Source organism: Rhopalosiphum padi, chromosome 2 (genome assembly GCF_020882245.1).
Source record: "Rhopalosiphum padi isolate XX-2018 chromosome 2, ASM2088224v1, whole genome shotgun sequence".
NCBI classification, from domain to species: Eukaryota; Metazoa; Arthropoda; class Insecta; order Hemiptera; family Aphididae; genus Rhopalosiphum; species Rhopalosiphum padi.
In genome coordinates, this window is record NC_083598.1 from 23087125 (window position 1) to 23108323 (window position 21199).

At 26.7% G+C, this 21199-nt stretch overlaps 1 protein-coding gene across 2 annotated transcripts; it reads right to left on the bottom strand.

The window, feature by feature from the left end:
• Positions 1-1501: 1501 nt before the first annotated feature.
• LOC132919790 (sodium-dependent dopamine transporter) lies at positions 1502-21135 on the bottom strand. 2 transcript variants are annotated; one of them, XM_060981638.1, is made up of 13 exons: positions 18529-18763; positions 18217-18459; positions 9170-9304; positions 8937-9091; positions 8531-8631; positions 8335-8473; positions 8129-8263; positions 6538-6641; positions 6179-6416; positions 5685-5913; positions 4563-4663; positions 4131-4298; positions 1502-4061 (listed from the first exon to the last, which is right to left on the bottom strand). In XM_060981638.1, exons 2-13 carry the CDS (start codon positions 18404-18406, stop codon positions 3930-3932), a joined length of 1827 nt encoding a protein of 608 aa, XP_060837621.1. In that variant the 5' UTR covers positions 18407-18459; positions 18529-18763; the 3' UTR covers positions 1502-3929. The 2 variants fall into 2 exon arrangements, with proteins under 2 accessions (XP_060837621.1, XP_060837620.1); XM_060981637.1 differs by lacking the exon at positions 18529-18763 and adding an exon at positions 21020-21135 and having other exon boundaries at positions 1503-4061.
• Between the last annotated feature and the right edge of the window lie 64 nt (positions 21136-21199).

Consider the following 21199-nt stretch of genomic DNA (forward strand, 5'->3'; position numbering starts at 1 on the left):
AAAAACCCAAAGTCAAACTATGTGATATGAATATCCATAGGAAAAAATCCCTTGACTAAACTGCAGTAACCAAAATCATTGGAAGATTATTAACAACTAATGTCTTTTACGTAGAATTCTTAAAAAATCTCATATTTCTGATGAGGGTAGTTTTCAAAACCCCCTTTTCTCACACGCTTTCAAACAGTTTATACTTTTATAGTTGTGCCACCGATAGTGTGTATCTACTGTATCTACTGGATAGACTCATATTATTCATATTAACAGTTTTGGGACAATATTTTTAGAAAAAGATAATAGGTAAAAAATTATGAAACATAGATACAGTACAATAGTTACTAGTTACTACTAGGTAATACTACGTATTTAAGCTGGATGACCTTAGATAGATATAGACGTCATAAAGTAAACATTTAACCGAAGTATATATATTGAGAAAATTATTACTCTTTTCGGTACGTGTATGCGTTCTACAACTTAATTTTTTTTAAATATTAGGTACATTCATTTTTTCCCTCAGTTTCGGTCTTAGATAAATGGCTATTTTTTTTTAAATAAAATTTTGTAATGTTTGAATATTTTATTCATTTTTTAATAATTACAAAACCGACAAACTTAGAATAATTTGAAATTTACGAATAATTATCCATATTATCTATAAAATAACTAATCCTTCTTTTTTGTATTTATTTGTTCAACGAGATAAGATAAAAAATAATTCAAGATATCAGGATAATAAAAAATTAAAAAGCACAAAAATTAACACACTTCAAATTTGTTTTATTTATATTTTAATACCTATTAGATAAACACGAGTGTTTATTTACGTAATAGCATCTTATCTGTAATTTGTGTACAAATAGTAGTTGAACAATATTAGGGATATTTTTAGTATGAAATGAACGTGGTTGAAATTTCGTTAAAAACCGCTATTATTTGTAAATTTAAATTTACCTTAACCCTGTAGACTTTATGGTTAGAAAAAAAACTTTTTTACAAAAATTGTTGAATAAATATTGTCTATATAAAACTACAAAAAATAAGATGTCATAAATTAAAAAAAAGAAAGTAACTTGTATGATTAGAACATACCAAAATATCTAAAAACTTGAAATCTTTTACATCCCTAAAAGTCAAAAACCCATCTCAATTCAAGGTCTATTCAGCTGAAATGGTTAGTGGTACCTACGTATTAGCGTGAATACATTGCTTAAATGTATAGTGTATACTGCTACCAATATATGTATAAAGAGACATAGAGTTACAACAAATAAATAAAAGTGTCAAAATTGAAAGTTTATATATTTCTGGTATAAGTATAATATAATAACAACATACAAACGTTTTTTTTTAAAATTATTCGATATTTTTTTTGTTGCAATGAAAAGGTAATAGGTTATTATAATATAGCATCTAATATGTTTGTTCTACAAAAGCATTGGTAATTATTATATATTATTATAAAATAATGTCTATTTAAAGTACCTACATATTTTCGAATGTATATTATTATGTATTAAAATGATCAATACATTTCTGTCTAAGTATTAATAATATTATTAATATTGATTGATAAGCAATTTGAATATAATATAATGTATGATAAAACTTACATACTATTTTAGTACTTAAATTTATTATTAGACACCTATATAAATATAATTATATATTAATTTCACATTATTATATACATACATTTTTTATGCTCATATCATTAACATTTTGTTGATTCGGACTGTTTTATAATTATTTATAAAGTGTACAAATAAGTAGTACATTAATAAAACCTTAATAATACATAAATTAATATAAAATCCAACGACTAAACAAACTACTTTGTTTTAATAGTTCGACAAATATGTCGTTAACTAATAACTACTAACTAGTAACTACTAGCTACGTTATTTAATATATGTAAGTTAGACTATTCTACTAAGATTGGTGTCAGCCAAAACTCTTAACACAACGCTATTCACTACATATGGCTAAGATAATACCATGAGCTAAAGTTCTAAATTATTAATCAAAAACTTAATTATTTTTCAATCCACCATAAATCTGTCTAAACGTTTCTTTCAAAATTGAAATTGTCTTTTTAGATTACAATTTTTTTTATCTAACAATAGGTATATTATTTTGAATCACATTTGTGAAAACTATAAGTATGCATTTAAGTTAAGATTCATCAGTAACCCACATAGATCAGAAAAATTATGAACGTTTCAATATGTGTATTTTTATTATAACCGATAAAAACAAATTATTTGGCCCCGATTCCAACCAATTCGATTTATCATTCGAGTATTAAATTACGTTTTGAACTACAGAACTTGAGGCTAAATATTACACATGTACAACTTCTGAAGGAGTGAATGAGTGTTTTTGTTTGTATTTACGAATGACTAGAAAATAATTTATTTACGTACCTATACTAACGTGTTGAACAGGCAACTAGTCTATCACCTATGTATAATAACTAATTAGTATTGTACTTGTACAGCGTACTAGTAAAGTATAATAACTACACTATAGTAACTTCAATACACGATTATATTATATTATTATTCTAAAGCAAACAACATACGTGAAAAGCTATTTTAAAACACGAATAAAACTGATTATTTACATTTAACATACTCAATACATTCATTGTACACGTTTTGTTCATTACAGAAACAAACATTTAGTAATTAGGTATTACAGATAAAATTTACCTATCTAAGTTACCAGCTTAGGTACTAATAAGTAATAGGTACATTTATCATCTATTAAAAAGGGCTATGTCTCTACTGTAAAACTTCTGTTATGATACTGTTTGTTAGAAAGCACGATTAAAGATATCTTTAATTATAATAAAAATGTTTAATGTAAAACTAGATTGTTTTTATTTATTTATTGCATAATTGTTTTTACAAAAAAACCAAACAATTGAGTTTTTAATTTTTTTTTCATACGTAGTATTTATAGAATGTCAGAACACTCAGAACGATAATATATTCAAAATAGTTTTCATTGGAATTGTTTGTGATTGTGTTGAAATTTTATCAAAATAAAACAAACTACCTACCTAATAAAGTTATATACTCGTAGATAAAACATAATAATATACCCATTAACTGTTCATTCAATTTCAGATTTAATATTATTGTAAGACTTTTACTCCCCTAAAAAATAGCCACTAATTAAAGAAGTTATATAATACTATCCTAATAATAATTTATAAAATTTATTAAAATGATGTACCTAATATAATGTAGTACATACCTAGCGATAGTTTCTTATTACAGTTGTCTACACCGGTAGATCGCTGTGGTTGTTCTTATTTTAAATATTAAATTCCAATATAATTTGCCTACTACTTTCAATACTTAAATTAGCGAGTAACAATGCTATTGATTATTATCAATCATTAAAATACAAGTTAATGATGGTTTATTACAATTATTTGATTCGAGGCTGAGATCATCGTAATTTAAATAGTCATTGTCTTTGACTATATAAAACAACTATACGAGTATCTTCGTATCTTCAGTTTAATTATCGACTTTGCAACGTGGTTTAAATTTTTTTATGCTTAAAATCTAAGAACGATTAAATGTCTATAGTAAAATTAATAATTAATCATAAAAGTTTAATATAACGTATTATTACCTACTATTTTTTTCCTACAACTATTTTATTACCAAACTCATTTAAGAATAATTCTTAAATGGTTGTTTGATTTTCACACATAAGCACACAAGCATTTTTGAGTGTCAGCTCTCATTTCATTAGGCAAATTAAAATTATGTATGCAATCATTTGAATTAAAACAACTAATTTAAACACTATTGCTTAAGCGACAGACGATATCGGCTGTTTACTCGCTTAAGGTCACTTGTAATCATTGGATTTCAGAGGGTATAATATGATGACGTTTCTATTGGAACTCAAACGTCCACAGATGCAACGGGACTGGTCAATCTCACTTGCGCTGGATCAGAGAGTATATGCAGTCCGTTAATAGAAATCGGATCGTCGTCGTGTTCGTCCCGCCAAGGTGTAGTCAGAATTTTTATTCTCTGGATAAATAATTCATTTTAATTGTAGCATTCAATTTACATTCCAATATTGGTTTTGGAAAAAATTACCTGTAAATGCGTTCCCGAGGTGTTGAAATACTGATAAAGCGCTACCGCTGGAATCATTGCGACACTGCTGCCAGCGATTATCCAACCGAGCACATTCGCCCAAGCCGGGTACACGTAACCTTCGTAAGTCAACGGTTCATATCCCAACAGTCCGTACACTATGATAAACTATTGTGAAAACAAACAAAAACAAAGAATTTGTATGCATATATATATATATATATATATGTTATTTTCAATCGCATATGACATGTTTATGTCGAGTTGCATGAAAAATTGATTAATTTATTGGTTCGCTAAAATTTAATGGACCCATCACGAGTCACTAAATCATGTTTAAGAGACCAGCCATTAGCTCAATATTGATTTGTTAAATGTTTAACGATTGCTTAAGCTAAGCAACTCAGCATTAACGTTTTACTATTTACTCACAACTAAGAACAGAGGTGCAGCAAACCGCCAACAAAATCTCCAGTAAACGCCAGGACTATGGCCCATCATGTCTTTGATGTCGTCACAAAATCTATCGACACCTATAGATTACAATTTTTAAACAGATATATTATTGAAACATTATTAGTTTTTGTTTAACTTTCACCATTAAAACAAAAAACATTATTGTTTTATGTACAACTATATATATATATACGGTGTTTCATAAATAATCATATGTAAAATGTTGCGTTATATTCATAAGCATAAAGCATTAAGCATATATATTATATATATGTATAGTCGCATGTTATATATATTAAATAATATAATATTATCAATTATTAGTGTTCTTAACTTACGAGCTGTGTATTGGTCGCTATAACATATATTATTATGCATATTTTTTTTAAATTTTAAAACTATATGTTAGAAAAAATACATATTTCTTATAAGTTAATATGGATACTGATAAGATAGATTTTGAACATAAATGATAGATTTCAGAAGTATTGAAATTGCCGTTGCTATATATAAAATACACCGTGCCTATCTAGAAAAATGTCATTAAGTTATTTTATAATAAGTAGTTAACTACAGATTTTTTAATGAAAAAAAAATCATAATCCTGAGAAATATAAAATGTTATTTATTTATAATTCACATATGATAATTGGCTGTGTTTAACTATTTGAAATATTTGAAAATAATAATGGTCCAAAGATTACAGTGAGACCAACTCAACATCACTATTGTACTTGAATATAGTTCCGTCAATTCGCCTATCAATAAGATGTAATCTAATTGGAAAACTGTTCATCCGTGCTTCTATCCCTCTATTGTGTGATTCACAAAACTACCCACTATACACGCGCCTAACAGTTTTAAAACAAACAATGAGTAGATTTATCGATGTTCCGATTGAGTACATCCAAAAGACTCTACTTAGTTTGAACATAATATATTTTATATTCTGCTTTTACAAATAAATCTTTTTGTAAAAGCTTGTTTTTTTTCTGGTGGATTAGCCGATTAGCGTTCAAATAATATTTACTTTTTGGTTGAAACAAAGTAAAAATTAATTCTTTACTATACTTTGTTAAAAAAAATATGTTCTATTACCATAGATCCACGATACGGCAATAGTTTCAAATAACACTGCGATGAGCATCGAGTAACCGGCAGCATAACGATCGAGTAAATTAAAGAAGTAAAATCCTCCTTGAGCGCACGATGCGAGACCGACCACAAAATAGAGAAGAAACAGCAACGCTACAAATACTTCCCGATTACGTCTTATCAATGGGAATTCGTCGCTCATCGCAGTTATGATTGCTTCCGATCCTCCAAACTGAAACGTATCATAATAATTATTATACTAAATAATACACCAATATATAGGTACATATTATGTCTCTAAATTGTAATAATATCCTTAGTACTTCAGCAATAACTGATTTTGCTAGTATAATTAACTACAATAAACTAGGGGCATCATATATAATATGACGTGAGTAATGTTAAACAATATATAAAATAAAAATTAATTATCAAAATAGAGCACATAATATGTAAGTACAAAGCACTATTGTTGTAATTGAAGTTTTTTATCGTACCGAACTATCAAGGCCTAAGTTGAGTAGCATCATGAAGAATATCAAAGCCCAAAACACTGATCCTGGCATCGCTGCTATGGCCGCAGGATAAACGATAAACACTAATCCAGGTCCTTCGGTTGCCACATGTTGAATTTGTCGACCAGAAACATGAGACATATAACCCAGGACAGTGAAAATAACGAAGCCGGATAAAAAGCTCGTTATCGAATTGCACATAATCGCTAAATATGCATCTCTAAACGATCATATACACAAAACATGCATAATGTAGTATAATATTTATGGAAAGAGAAAAATAACTTTCCAAATATTATGTATTTATGTATTCTAGAGAAATCAAAATAAGCAACATTTACCTCAAAACGTTGTTATGATATTTGTTATATGAAGCGTATGCTAATAATACTCCAAATCCAGGACCTAGTGAAAAGAATACTTGTGTAGCCGCATCAACCCAAACCTATATTACAAATTAATGCTATTAAATTAAAAAAGTATTCAAAATTGTCAATGACAAAATAAAATTATAAAGTTATATCGTATTATCATCTTAATGTAAGTAAAATTAAAATATAACAATTTTGATAACAAGATGAAATATATAACTTTTAAAAAAACAACTTTAAAATAAAATTTAAAAAACATAAAATTATATTACAAGTTTGCAATAAATCTCTTATAGTAAAATATTTTGGTCGCTTTTTACCGATTTTATTCACATAAAATTAAATACAGAAATAATTTGAATCCATTATACCTATTATTATAAATTATCTTAGGTAGGGGAACTTTAAAATGTTACAAAGATCTAAATTATTTTCAAAAGTACCAATAAATTAAATTTCTTATTTTATATAACCTATGTAGTATGTGTGTTAAATATTTTCTATTATATTTCTAGGCACTAAAATTAAATTAATAATTAATTACTCAAATGTATACATTTTTTTGAACGGAATTCTAATTTTGGCTAAAATACAAAAGCAAATTTGATGTCCTTATTATTACACTTATACATTTTTAACTTGATTATATTTACATATATATAACAACGAAAGTTTGAAATTTGGTCGAGGATTGATGCTAGAATTTATACTTTTATAATTTATATTATGTATAATACACCTATATTTACACACAATATAAAATAATATATATATATAATATCGTGATATGTCAAGTAGGCGTGTACACTATATACCTACATTAAAGTGTCTGATTTATTCTGACGGTAGTGGTTTATAAAAAAAAATGCAGTAAGTGTGTATAAGTAAGGTGCACATTTCAAATTTTTGAAAGATTTAGTTTACGTATAATACATAGGCTACTGCTTATAGTGGTCAATATAGGATTCAGCAAGAAAATGAAATCTCATTTTAACACGACAATTCCATTTCCTCAATGGGTGTTCATAATGGGCACTACTTTATCCGTCGCAATGTTAACGGAATACGTAAACAGCTGTATAATTTTAATCATAAAAATATGAGGTGAATATAATATTATTAGTATAATATGTGCCATATAAAGGTTTTTGATGTAAAATTGTTTTTATTTTTTTCCATACGTGAATCAACTAGTAAAATGTTGGTAGAATTAGATTGACTGCCTATATTTAGTATTATTAAAACGGTTCAACTGTTATCAATTAAGTCAAACACAATCGATTATAGTATAACATATTCACGTAGGTATACAATTAATAAGTAAAAGTCTAATAAGCAGAATATTATTATAGATAAAAACAGATACTTATATCAGTTATATCTATAGTGGATCATCATACAAATACTTATCAAATACTTAAATGTCTTTGACACCATTAGTAAATAAATTAAAGTATACTTATTTATATTTGAAGTATTATGTATTTTTATAATATTAACAGTGCTAAACAACAAGAAGCTATTTATGAAACACATTTAATTTGAAAAAAAACAATCTTACCTCTGGTTTAGCAATCATGGAAAAATTTGGATACAAATAATAACGAACTCCTTGTGCCGAACCAGGTAAAGTGATTCCTCGGATAAGTAAAAAAATTAATACTACGTATGGAAACAATGCAGTAAACCAAACAACCTATAATAAATATATTTTTATAAATTAACAAACTGTACGTATAAAAAATAAAAATAAACAAATTTTCCAACTTTGCCCGAAGTAGATATTCCTTTCCATAAACTGAAGTAACATATAAGGTAAACCAAAAACAAACATCCTGCCATATCCCATTTAATATATCCCAAATCATGAATACCTTCGCTGTGGTTTAATTCGAGTACTCTACGTCTAAAAAATTAACAATTTTTATGTAATGTGCGTATTGTACTAAAATAAATTACTTACAACCAGTACTCCGAAGAAGCAGATGCTAAGCGCGAATCATTTGCTAATACTGTAACGTTATCTATTGAGCTTAAACTTGAATCATTTGACCATATTGTTAACTAATATTTAAAAATGCATGTAAATATGTTAGTCGAAACAATTTCTAATAATCATTAAAATAAAATAATATTAATTTATGTTTCATTAATACAATAGTATTATAATTTTATCTATACAATCATAATTTAACAAAATTTAATGAAATGGATATATACTATATACAAATTGTATTATACAGATTCATTAGGAACAACCAAATTTAGTTACAATTGACTAATTGTTTAATTTTTAGACAAAATAAAAAGAACAGAATCAATTAAAAAAAATATTATGTATAGACAAATGAAAATAAAACTTAATTTACCGGTTGGCAGTAGTTTGTATTCCAGTCGTTGTCACAGGTGGTCCAAGGTAAAATGTTCGTAAATGAAGCCAAAAAAAATCTCAATGCCCATGCTATTATTACGTTGTAATAGAAGTCCACATAAAACGCAATCAAGACGACTGAGTAACCAATGCCTAAATGTATAAATTCAAATAAGATTATTGAAAATCAGTCTTAATGTTCAATAAACTGTAAAAAAAATTATTACTTACCTTTGAACAGTGGAACTAGCCTACCCCAGCATGTTATTGCTCCAGTTTGATAAAATTGCCCAAGGGCCAATTCCATATAGAACAAAGGAATTCCACCAACCAACAACATAGTGCAATAAGGTATTAAAAATGCCCCTTGAAAAAATAACAATCATATTAAAAACGATAAAAAAAAACTGAAAGGTTTACGTTTTATTTATTTTTACTTACAGGCATTTAATATAGGCAATATTACTACATATATGCACAGAAAACATAATTATTAACTCAATCATAATTACAAAAGACCAAAGGTTGAAATCAAAGTAGCGTGATAAATGAATAATGACTATAATGATAAAAGCATATAATATTAGGTATTAAATATCTTTATATTTTTGATATTCAATAAAAAATTTTCGGTATCTGTGGTTCAAATATTATTCTCACACAAATTTTAGGATACATAAACACTTTGATAAAAATATACGAATAATAGTACTATATGCCGTGGCTATTTTTACGGCGATTAGGGCTAAACAGCCATAATAATAGTATTAAATACATAATGTATCTGGTTGACCAAATCCATTATTATTAATATTCTTTATCTATTATGATTTAAATATTTATTCACATATTTTTTTTTTTCATAAGCTATAGTGAATCTGCTTTACTCGAATAATTTACCATTCAAACTATTAATGATTCGTATATGCATATTGCCTACAAAATTAATTGTATGAAATTAGAACGGATATCGATTATGATAAAAATAATTAAGTAATAATTATTTAATACTATATTAACAAAGATTATTTCATAAATAAATGCTAAAGCTTCTACTATTACTAGGTACTACCTAATTATCTATTAACTTTATTTTATTAAAATTATTAAGATAGTAACTTTTGAAAAATTCCTTTTTTTTTAAATTTAGTATCGATTGAAATAATTAAAAGTAGAATAATATTTAAAAATTAAAGGAAAGGAATAAAACAATGAAAAATATTATTTAAACAATACTAATAAATACATATTTATGGTCTTTTCGCCTATAGATTGTATTACATTATGTTTGTTTTATTTATAAAAATTGTCTTCTGGGCTTGTTCGTTACAATACTCGCAGATAAATAAATAAGTAAAATTTCATGTGCTGAAAATAATTTAATTTTTATACATTACCGATATGGATAATATAAATCATAAGTGCAAAGACCCTTTGATCTATATGACAAAGTGGTTTGAAATTCAATAGAGTACATCATACATTATTATTAAAGACATTTAAGGTGTATAACGAGTGATAGAAGTAAAGGAAACTTCTCAATAATTAATGTTAAATCAGTAATAATAAATGGAAGATGACAAAGTGCATGTGAATATTGCATTAAAACTAATAAGTAATAACTATTAACGCTATAATATCATCATCCGGTTTAGTAGATCAAATCAATTAACTGACTGAATTTAATTTATATGAAATATAGTCATGTAATAAATTTAAACATTTTGGGAAGTCACTCTGCTGTAAAGTAGATGTTAGCTCATCGTTGAGTAAATCACTGTAGTAATAAAAGGGTTATTTGAATTCAATAATAAATCATTGAAAGTACTAAAAACGATTCTGAGCGAAGATAGTGTATCAGACTATATTTATTTTTTATTAGTAATTTATATTGATATCAGTATATGGTTAAACTAATGTTGGCAAAAAACTAATAACACATATTTTATAAAATCAATTATAATGGATGTAACTAATATAAAAGTCGATTACGACGTATCTTGAATAGGCGAGAGTTGTGGTATATAAATAACCTAAAATTTATCTAAGTATTCTTAATGTTTACGAAAATAATAATAGGTATAAATAGTGGCGAATAGTTACAAATCTTTATAAATATTTTCCGAATTACAACAAAAAATCTTCATTTTTCACTTACATATGTATTTAATTTTGTCAAAATTTTAGCTAGAAATATCTATAAAATAATTGTGCATAAATTGCTTTAAAAGTTTTAGTTGTTATTAAAAAAAAATTGATGTGAGAAACTTTTGCATTAATTATCAAGTCTAAGCTATTAAAATTGAAAATTATATACATTTTTTACTACAAAATAATTCAAATATTTTCTTTGATTTTGTAAAGAATTGATTTCAAATGCAAATAAAAAATATTTGTGTTTGTGTATTTTCCATATTTTTAAAATTCTGTAAGAACCACTTATGTGGTTATTATGTAGGATTTTTTATTATAACTTCAAGGTTTTTGTTATACCATAAACATTATATCGTGTAACACGAGTCTCTACAGTTATTAATTTTTTACAATGAAAACAATTATAATTCTGTTAAGACTGATTTAGCATATAAATTCTAGTTTCTCTCAATTTTTTCCCCGGATTATTAAATAAGTTCTTTAAATTTTTTTCTTTTTACAGCTTCCCCACCCCCAAATACTAACGAGTACCAATTTTTTAATAGAAACTACCTATAATCTAAATTGACGATTGATGCATTTTTCTTCCATAAAAAGTATCTCAACCACCAAAAAAATTAAAAATCAAAAACAATGATTATTATATAACCAATACGCTTTCATTGATCTGCTCAGAATCTAAAAAAATGTATAACAATATAACTAAATATATAAATATTGAAAACAATTATCATAATAAGTAGTTGTTATTTAATATAAAAATTTCAATATTTCAATAATGACAATTTTATTACAATATTTTATTCCTGTTGTAATGAAAGGAAGTATAAAAATAAGTAATGTATAGTGGCACTCCGAAATAATAAAATCACAATAAACTTAATAAAAATAAAATGTTATAGTAAATTTGTTAGTTTGTAGATTATAGCACAGATTTGTACAAATTAATTTTCCGAGACTATTACGTTCCATAAAGAAGTATTATCTGTCAGAATTTCATCTCATAAATACAATAATTCCACTACAGTATAAGAGGTTTATCATAATATTGAAAGTACCTTATATCTCGTTCCCACACGGTGTAAGAAAGTCAATAGAATCACTAATGTGCAGAATAGGTATACGAACAATAATTTGTTCAATAGATTATTTTTCATTTCTTACCCAGAAGAATGAAATAGATTTCGAACTCAGGATTTTATTTATTATATTGTATTTCAGATGAATTGAAATATGAACGCATTATTCCAATAACTTATGATTTTAAATCTAAAATTCCATATTTAACTCTAAATTGGTTTTATTTTTTTCAAAGAATAAAACTGGAATTAAGCCAATAAATTAAAAAATATTAAGTCTAATGATTCTATATCATAATGTTCGTGTTAAAATAGTTAAATTTTGTACTGTATACCAATTAGTATTCTAAAAAACAAAGCATAGAAATATTATGCGATATTTAGCTCGTGAAATAAAAATATAGATACAAAAATGTTTTAGTATAGAATCAAAATAATCCCATAATATTTTATTCTTTGAAAAAATTTCATTTTTATTTTTAATACGCATTTATTTATCCTCTTACACAGGCTCTAAAATGTATTTTTGAATTAATTAGTAATCATAATCGCGCAAAAAACACGAATAAGTTCACAACAAAAATCAACTTTTTAGTGCGGATAAGTAAAATATATATAGGTAAGTATAAATGTATAATACCTATGTGAAAATGTTGAATATATTTATCAAGTTGTAATTTACCATTTTACAGACTACGGGCAATTTTAAACTGTGGCAGGTAAAATGGGTATCACGAGTAGCTTACTGAGATAATACTGAATTACTGAATAATCTGAAGACCGTGATTTACGTTTACACCTTTTGATTCTCGATATGCCTAAAGGTGTATTAATATATACGTATAGACTGTACGATTTATCTGTTGTAATGAACCATTTCCGTGTGTTCGAACATTATTTCCTGCCGGTAACAAAATTTTCTCATTTCCCGTAGGAAGTCCCCTTTGATCAGCTAGGTATACGAACTACTACTGATCTGTACACGAATCACTGACTACAAGAGTTTTGCATATAATTTCCATATACCTTGCCACCAATTTTTTTGTCTTTGACTTGTCGATAGATTTACTGAGTCTTTGTGTTTATTGCAGCCCGCTGTATATTTACCATCTTTCCGCACGTTCGGCGCATAGTGCAATAATACATAAAACGAATAAAACACGTCCACACGTGTGTACGTCGTGGCCGTGGGCGTTTTCATACTTAAAAATATCAATAATGATTATATCGTACTATATTATATTCCGGTGTGTCCCCTACTCATAAAATAAAATCCCATACGCTGTATCTTTTCGCAATTCTGGTGCATGTGAAATGCACAGAGTGGACCAAAAGTCATGGTCTGACAAGTACATTATGGATATGTCATGTACCACGCTGTTCATAAATCACTTTTGTCACATGTATTACTCAGGGCGCCTATTGTTTTAAAATACTCCGGCATATACTTACCCACCGTATGCACATTACTACGGGTCGTATTAGCTATATTTTTGACGGGAGGAAATAAAAATGATGTGACGGCTAATTAACGTGCATTCGTTTGAAAAATAAAAATGTGCTGAGTAATAATGCTCTCGTTACGACGACCAGCAACCTTTGACAGCGGTGAAAAAACTAGTGTCGACCTTCATACGCACATAAACTATCTATTATCAAATTTGAGGGAATTCTGCCCATAAAGTTAGTTATACAGTTAATGTTTTCAAACTTTTTAACTTAAAAAGTTAGTTCATATTCTAACTAACTTAATAACTTAACTATATAAATAATCCATTGTAACAACTTGGCTATTTCCAATTAATTTGAAAAATAATATATTAAGTTAAAATCACGTTTATATATTATATTAGGTATGTATAACTATAGTTAAAGTTAACAACTAATTAACAATTATTCTTTTAAATTAATGTAAATAAAATCATTGTAAATACATATAAAAAATAAATATACCTTAATTTAATCATTTTTTTGATATGAATTTTTAATTACTTAAGCAGCTAGTAGTGTGCAATAAGAAGGAGTTCTATATGGGATGAATTAAAAAAAAAATATTTATTAATAATTTAAGCAATTTGAATGGTACACAATCATTATGTGTGTGACCCAAGTGGTGATTAAAAATAATACATATTGAACTTCTTATTGACTGACTTAAATTATTATTTTCTTGGTATTGATTTTAAACTTATACAGTTCAATGTTTGAACGAACGATTATTTGTTAATTATTAACTTATTACTTATAACTTAACGTACTGAACGTTAATTTAATGTAATTAGCCGAATTCGATAACTTTTCCATTCCCATATTTGACTATTACTATGTTACATAAAACAAATTGCGCATCGCGAAAAGAATGCATTGGACGAGGTAATAATATAATCGATATTATATCGTAAATATCGAGAACATACATGTTGATATGAATGATTAGAATTTAAATCGGAAATAATATTCAAAACAGTCAAAACTGTACACAATAATCTGTAAACACATGTACTCTCACACACACACACTCACTCGTATAATATATATTATTGTGTCATGAAAACAATTATCTTGAACACACGTTACACACGCAAATGTACAAAATGAACACGTTGTACGATGAAACAATTTAAAATAAAAAAAAAACATTACAATTAACATAACAAACGGTGAAAATACAAATGATAAGTATGATGACGAATGAATTTAGCAAACAAACCTTAATTATAATAATATTAAAAAAAAAAGTAATTACGTAGGTATACAATTAAGCCCAACACGGTTCAGTACACTATACAGTTTCATATAACAATAAACGAGTTTGGTTGTTTTTTTTTTATTTGATACGAACACAACCAAAACCATATATACGTCGATGACGAGATTGATGAGTGATGGTGTGATGTGTACAGGTATTTTAGTGGGTTTTATTAGGAAAACGTCAATCTAGTTTTGAACAAAAAAATCGAACTAATGTCAATAAAATAACATACAAATGTAATGCGTCTTCTTTAAACACACGTATACTAGGTACGTACACCTGACGTAGGTATTATGCGTTTATACACAGTGTCATTGTTAGCTTGCTATTTTTTTTTTTTTTTTTAAGGGTCGAATATTATCATTAAGCCTATTACTTGTATCAACTAATAAATTGTTTTCAGTTTTAATAATAATTATGATAGAGTGACTCTGAGTGGACGGATTAATTGGAAAATGATGTACACTGGTGTTGCTTAGGGTGCATAAAAACAAATAAGTCATAAATCATATATTTATCTCAAAAAATAATTAACAACTTCCGTGATTTTCAAAAACCATGACACACATATATACTTATACCTAATACAAACTTAAAATCTTCATTTTAATCTTTGACCATTGGGGGGTTTACTGTACTAACAGTTTTAAAAAATTATGTTTAAATTATTAATTAATTTCTTATTTATAAAATATTTAGAATACCGAATAGTTTAAAATATATAAAATTACTTATTTTTTTGAAAAGCAAATTATTAAACTCAATACATAAAAACTAAAATATACCTCTTTTCTAATTTTTGATATTTTATAAATGAATAAGTTCACTAATGAAACAAATTACCTTCCTCTTATCTGTAAAACTAAAAGGTAGGTAATGGTTTTTTATTTGAAAATACTCAATCGTTTAAATTTGTTCATCTTGATAAATAATAATAATGAAAGAGGTGTAAATACATTTTAACATTTCAAAACCTTTTTACTGAAATGCGCCCGTCAATGAAATACGTATTAGAGAAGGCGATCGAAAGAGAAAATTGTCATCAGTTCCGGTGAACTCGCTTTTCTGATATACATTCGTCTTTTTATTTTGTATTACATCTTAAACGGTTCAGATTTTACTTCCCCTTCTCCGTGTATTTTATACTTAACCATTGCAAGATTCTTGGAAAGAAGCTTACAATATAAAGCCCCCTTCTTTTCACCCAGACCACAAAAGTAAAGGTTTCCGTTCAATTTTTATTATTCCATTTTAACAAGCAAAATTATGTTACATATTCATATAGTATCTATTGATAAATTAAACATTATTGAAACGAGAGTTGTACTTTTTATAATAATAGCTGTCTATAAAACTTAATTTTATATAAGTTCATTCTAAAATAATTTATTATATAAAATACAAAAATTAAATATAAATTCCTAAGGTTTCGAAAAATAAAATCTCTACTTAGTTTTCTTTTCACAAAAAAGTTATTATACCAGACATCAACAAATAGTTTATTTTTATTTAAATTCGAGAATTATTTAGTAATAAAAAGAATTTTAATTGTTACGTAAAAAATATTATGTTTTTATTAAATATCTTTTTTATTTCACCATAGAGAATATTCTTTTTTAATAAACTCACGTTGTATTTATTATTCAAGTTGTTTTAATCCAAAAATTCCAAACATAAAATAATTATACTTTTTCATATAGAAATATAAGTTATACTATCGTAAAAAAAGTTCTCACATGTTCTCATATCATTTACAATGTAGCTTTTAAAAAAAAATTTAAAAAAAACTTAAAATTAAAACCAAAAAATAACACTACATATTAATATAAGATATACGACAGAGTCATATAATCTCATTGAAGTCTCTTACATTTAATTGAATTTGGATCATATTAATTATCTCTTAAAACGTAATTATTTTTGCCCGTAATATATTAGTATAATTAATTATTATATGATATAAATAAGTTATAATTAACTACTTTATGTAATTTATATTCAATAATTTAATTCACATCGTTTTGACATTAATCGACGGTAGGACTAATATTTTAATGGGTATAGTATATTTACAATAATACATTCAACACTATTATAAATTGTATGTAGTTATAATCTTTTATTTTAATACTGTAGCCCCGTACTGGGGCACGTCCCCTCTTTTAAATTAATTTTTTAACTAAAGGTTATTTAAATCATAATAACATCGTCAGGTACAACTATTTTGGTATCTATTTTATCAATTATCATTTATCACCTTTACTACGATTATAGATAACATTTTCACACCAAATGTTGTAGTAAAAGTTTAAAAACTTCAAGTTGAGTTTAAATCAATTATTTTAATAAGCTAATAAAACTAGGTATAGAAAAAGTATGAAATCATATACACAGTAAAATTTCAAGAATAAAGCCTTGTAGCGCCTACTACATTTTTCATAATTAGATAACTAGTTTTCTTCATTTAATGAAATGCTTCTAAAACTATCTTGCTTTTTAACCCTTATAAAGTAGTACCTACATTGTATGATATTAAACCGGCTTATAATTTTTATAAAGATGATTTAAATGAAATTACATATATTTGCATATTAAAAATAGAATATGAGTTGTGGTTAATATGATGAAAGACAGTATATATAACAACCAATAACTGGATGCAAAAATATGTTGTTCTGAATAATTTAGCTTTTGTTTAAACAATATTAAAAAGTGGACAAGTATAGGAACCGCCCTGTTGTACAGTAGGTGTTGAGTGTATATACCTATTGCAGACTATTACTTATCTCGTCGTTGATTGAGTAACTGTAATGGATTTGTTGAATTTGAATTCAATAATCTACCTATAATCGTGTAACAAAATAACGATTCTGATCGGAGATGGTCTAACTTTTTATAAACCATGTTTACTTAAGGATGACACTCTAGTTAATTTCCGGGAACGATCCCGAACAGGAATATTCCCATTCCAAGGAATTCTCAACAATACCTGAATTGGGAATTGCTGTGAATGCCAATAACCAAAGTTTACGACAACACAAATAGTTGTATGTAAAATTTTTATATATTAAAGCAAACGGGAGAGGGGGACATTTTAGCTCTTCTATTGAATAATACGTCATTGCCGCAGTCACCTATATTGTAGCCAAATTCGTGCAATAGAGTAAGTGTATTATACTATTAAATAATATTGAATTATACATATAATATTATATAGACGTACGTACATATAGTCAACAACACCATATAATATTATAAAATATGCGTGTATATAAATATATATATAAGCTCACCTCCACCGTTCTTATAACACAGGTACGGAAATCGCCATACGTTGGCCAAGTCCACGGCGAACCCTATGACCGACATCAGAAAATCCGTTTTGTTTGACCACTGTTCCCTGCCCGGTCGCCTACGCCGCTCCAGCGCGACCGCCGGCGGCGTGTTGGCTCCGACACCGCCGTCCTCGTCGTCCGTAGCCATATCGTGCGATCGTCCCCCCCCAAACTGCGTCTTCGAACTATCCGCCCGCTCTCCTGCAGAATATAAATTTTGATTTGTCAATATTGTATTGCAGACAATATAATAACTATACGATCGCGAACATTTAAATTATTCTTCAGGGGCCGGCGATTGATTTTTGTTTTTTACGCTATATTAAACAAATGCCGATTGTAGTATGCGCACCGCAATAATTAAACAATGTAAATAATACTTAAATATTATAAAAATTCGTTTTTTTTTTATCGACGACGAAAGAGGGTATACAACAATAATCATATAATATGCGTCGGGATGATACATGAAGGCTTTAGCCAGCGTGATTGAACTGTCGTCGACACATTATATTATGAGTATACTGGACCCGGTGCCCGCGTTCACTGCAATTTAATTAACCAGCAATTATCAAACAACAATGCCCGTGGCCAAAGTAGGAAAACATAAAGCCTATTGTACACACACGTATTACGCATATTATTATGTCTGTTCGTTTTTCATTATCATTAGGTTCGACGTGGTAGCTGTTAAACCTATCTAATACATCGAACAGAAAAATATTAAAATAATAATAATATAACATGGTATATTACGGTATATACGCGTGAGATGAGAGCATCCAACTAAATCAGTCATTGAGTGGTCGATCAGCGTGTTTTATTGACAACCGGAAAAAAAATTTAACGTGCAAATCAAAAATATAAATAGTGAATTGACCACATCTGCGAAGTACAATATATTTATATTATTATATATTTTATACTACTAAATATCAGTGAATCGATGAATTTTAAAGTATATAAATATATATAGTTGTATAGATAATACGAGAAACCGGAGGATAAAATATATAATGCGTAAATAGAAAGGTACTTTTCTGATTTCTGAAGAATATTTTTACTTCAGTAAATCTAAAGTTCATGTTACCGTATAGTAGAACTATTGAAATTGAAAAATACCGTTAGGCATTCTTTTGTCAAAAATTGTATAATGTTACTTATTGATACACTAATGCACACGTCACGTTTAAGATTACAATATTTTCAATAAATCGAAAAAAATAAAAATATTACAAAGTTAATCTTCGAATATTATGAGATTAATTACTATGAATATTGCATGCATATTTTAAGAAATACACAATTTTTAAAATCGATAAATTTCGTCATAATATTTTATAAACAAAAAGTACAATACATTGCTTACAAAGCCAATTATAAATCAAATATGTACTGATGCACATTATAGTTAAACCTTGATTTTAAAATAACTAATAAGTAATACAATACAAAATAAATCCAAATTAAATTTTTTATTTTAATATCTAAAATTGCAAATTGTGTATTAATAAATTTACCTATTTATTTAAAATATAGATTAGTTATAAAACTTATTTTGTATATTTTTTTATTTTTTTGTATTTAAAATTTTTCATTACAGAAATTTTAAAATATGTTTCATACTCTCATCTCATGAGTAAGAAAATTAATTAGGTAGGTATCTCATATTATTCTAATTTAAAATATCATTAGTTTACCAATTGATATAATTTTCATGCGAAAATTAATGAAAACATGAGCAATATCGATACCTTGAACGCCAATTTATTGCGTTTATAAATTAATTACACGAATAATCTAACAGATAGATACGCTCCATCCACGTACTCATTTAACATGTACGTATATATTATTTTACTCCGTGACTAACTAATTACCTATTTAGAAACTAATAAATATTTTAATTAAACGACCATGAGATTTTGCCAAATAGTAGTTAAATAAACAGGGGATAATACGAGTTTAATTAAATGGTGCGATAATATACAATTTTGAAATCATTTTTAATCGATCTTATAAATTTATCTTTATAAAGGAATAAAATAGTTATACATTTTACATACATACAAAATGCAAGACAGAAGTAAAACATAGCACGTGTCAAGCAATATCCAATTGAAAGTGTTATTTTCCAAAGCATTAAAAAAGAAGTTAAAATGTAAATTTTTCCAAATTGTATTATTAATTTATAAATAGATATTAACTGAACGAAGAAAAATTAAAAGATTATAGGTACTTAAATATTTTGAAAAAATAAATAATTTGGTAAACAATGATTTAAACATAATAATATTTACTTAAAAATATATATAAATAAAAGACTAATTGATGTGGTTAAAAATTTAGCGGATTTACTGATTTCACAAAATTAGCATACAACACCGGTTAATTTTTATAAAATAATTTTATACCTACAAAATCTATAAAAAAATACTTACAATTTATTTTTAATTAAATTAATAGACAAAATTATTTTTCATCTTATAAAATGGATTATTTGTTTTGAAACATCCAGTTTTATTTTATATGAAAACTGATAGTTTAAAATTGATACGAATTGATCATAAAAATATCTTAATATAGATAATCCTGCTACGCATAAACAAATTATCGTGTAATCAAGCAATATTAATATTATGCAAATACTTAATATTTGTATTGTTATTTGCATATGAATAAAGAATGTATAGGAGTATATTCATAAGTAAAGTAGGTATCTATCAATTTTAATTTACGTACGTAATATGTAATATTATACCTGGTGCCTTTCGGCTGGTTGGATACCCGTCCCCGAAGCATCAGCACACCCGCGTAAATTGGACGTCGTATGCTTGTGAAGATTAAATAAGGCGCGCGATCTGACAAAATAATATTGCCAGTGGTTTCGTGCAATTTCACAACGCATCGACCAATCAGAACCGTATCATCTGCGGCGCTT

Bases quoted from the DNA above. Each gene is read 5' to 3' on its own strand.
- LOC132919790 (XM_060981638.1), bottom strand. From the start codon at position 18,406: ATGGCTACGGACGACGAGGACGGCGGTGTCGGAGCCAACACGCCGCCG. The intron at 6,642-8,128 runs GTAAGATTGTTT...TTTGTAATATAG, and splicing joins CCATGATTGCTAAACCAGAG to GTTTGGGTTGATGCGGCTAC. The intron at 5,914-6,178 runs GTACGATAAAAA...GATACGTTTCAG, and splicing joins ACTTAGGCCTTGATAGTTCG to TTTGGAGGATCGGAAGCAAT.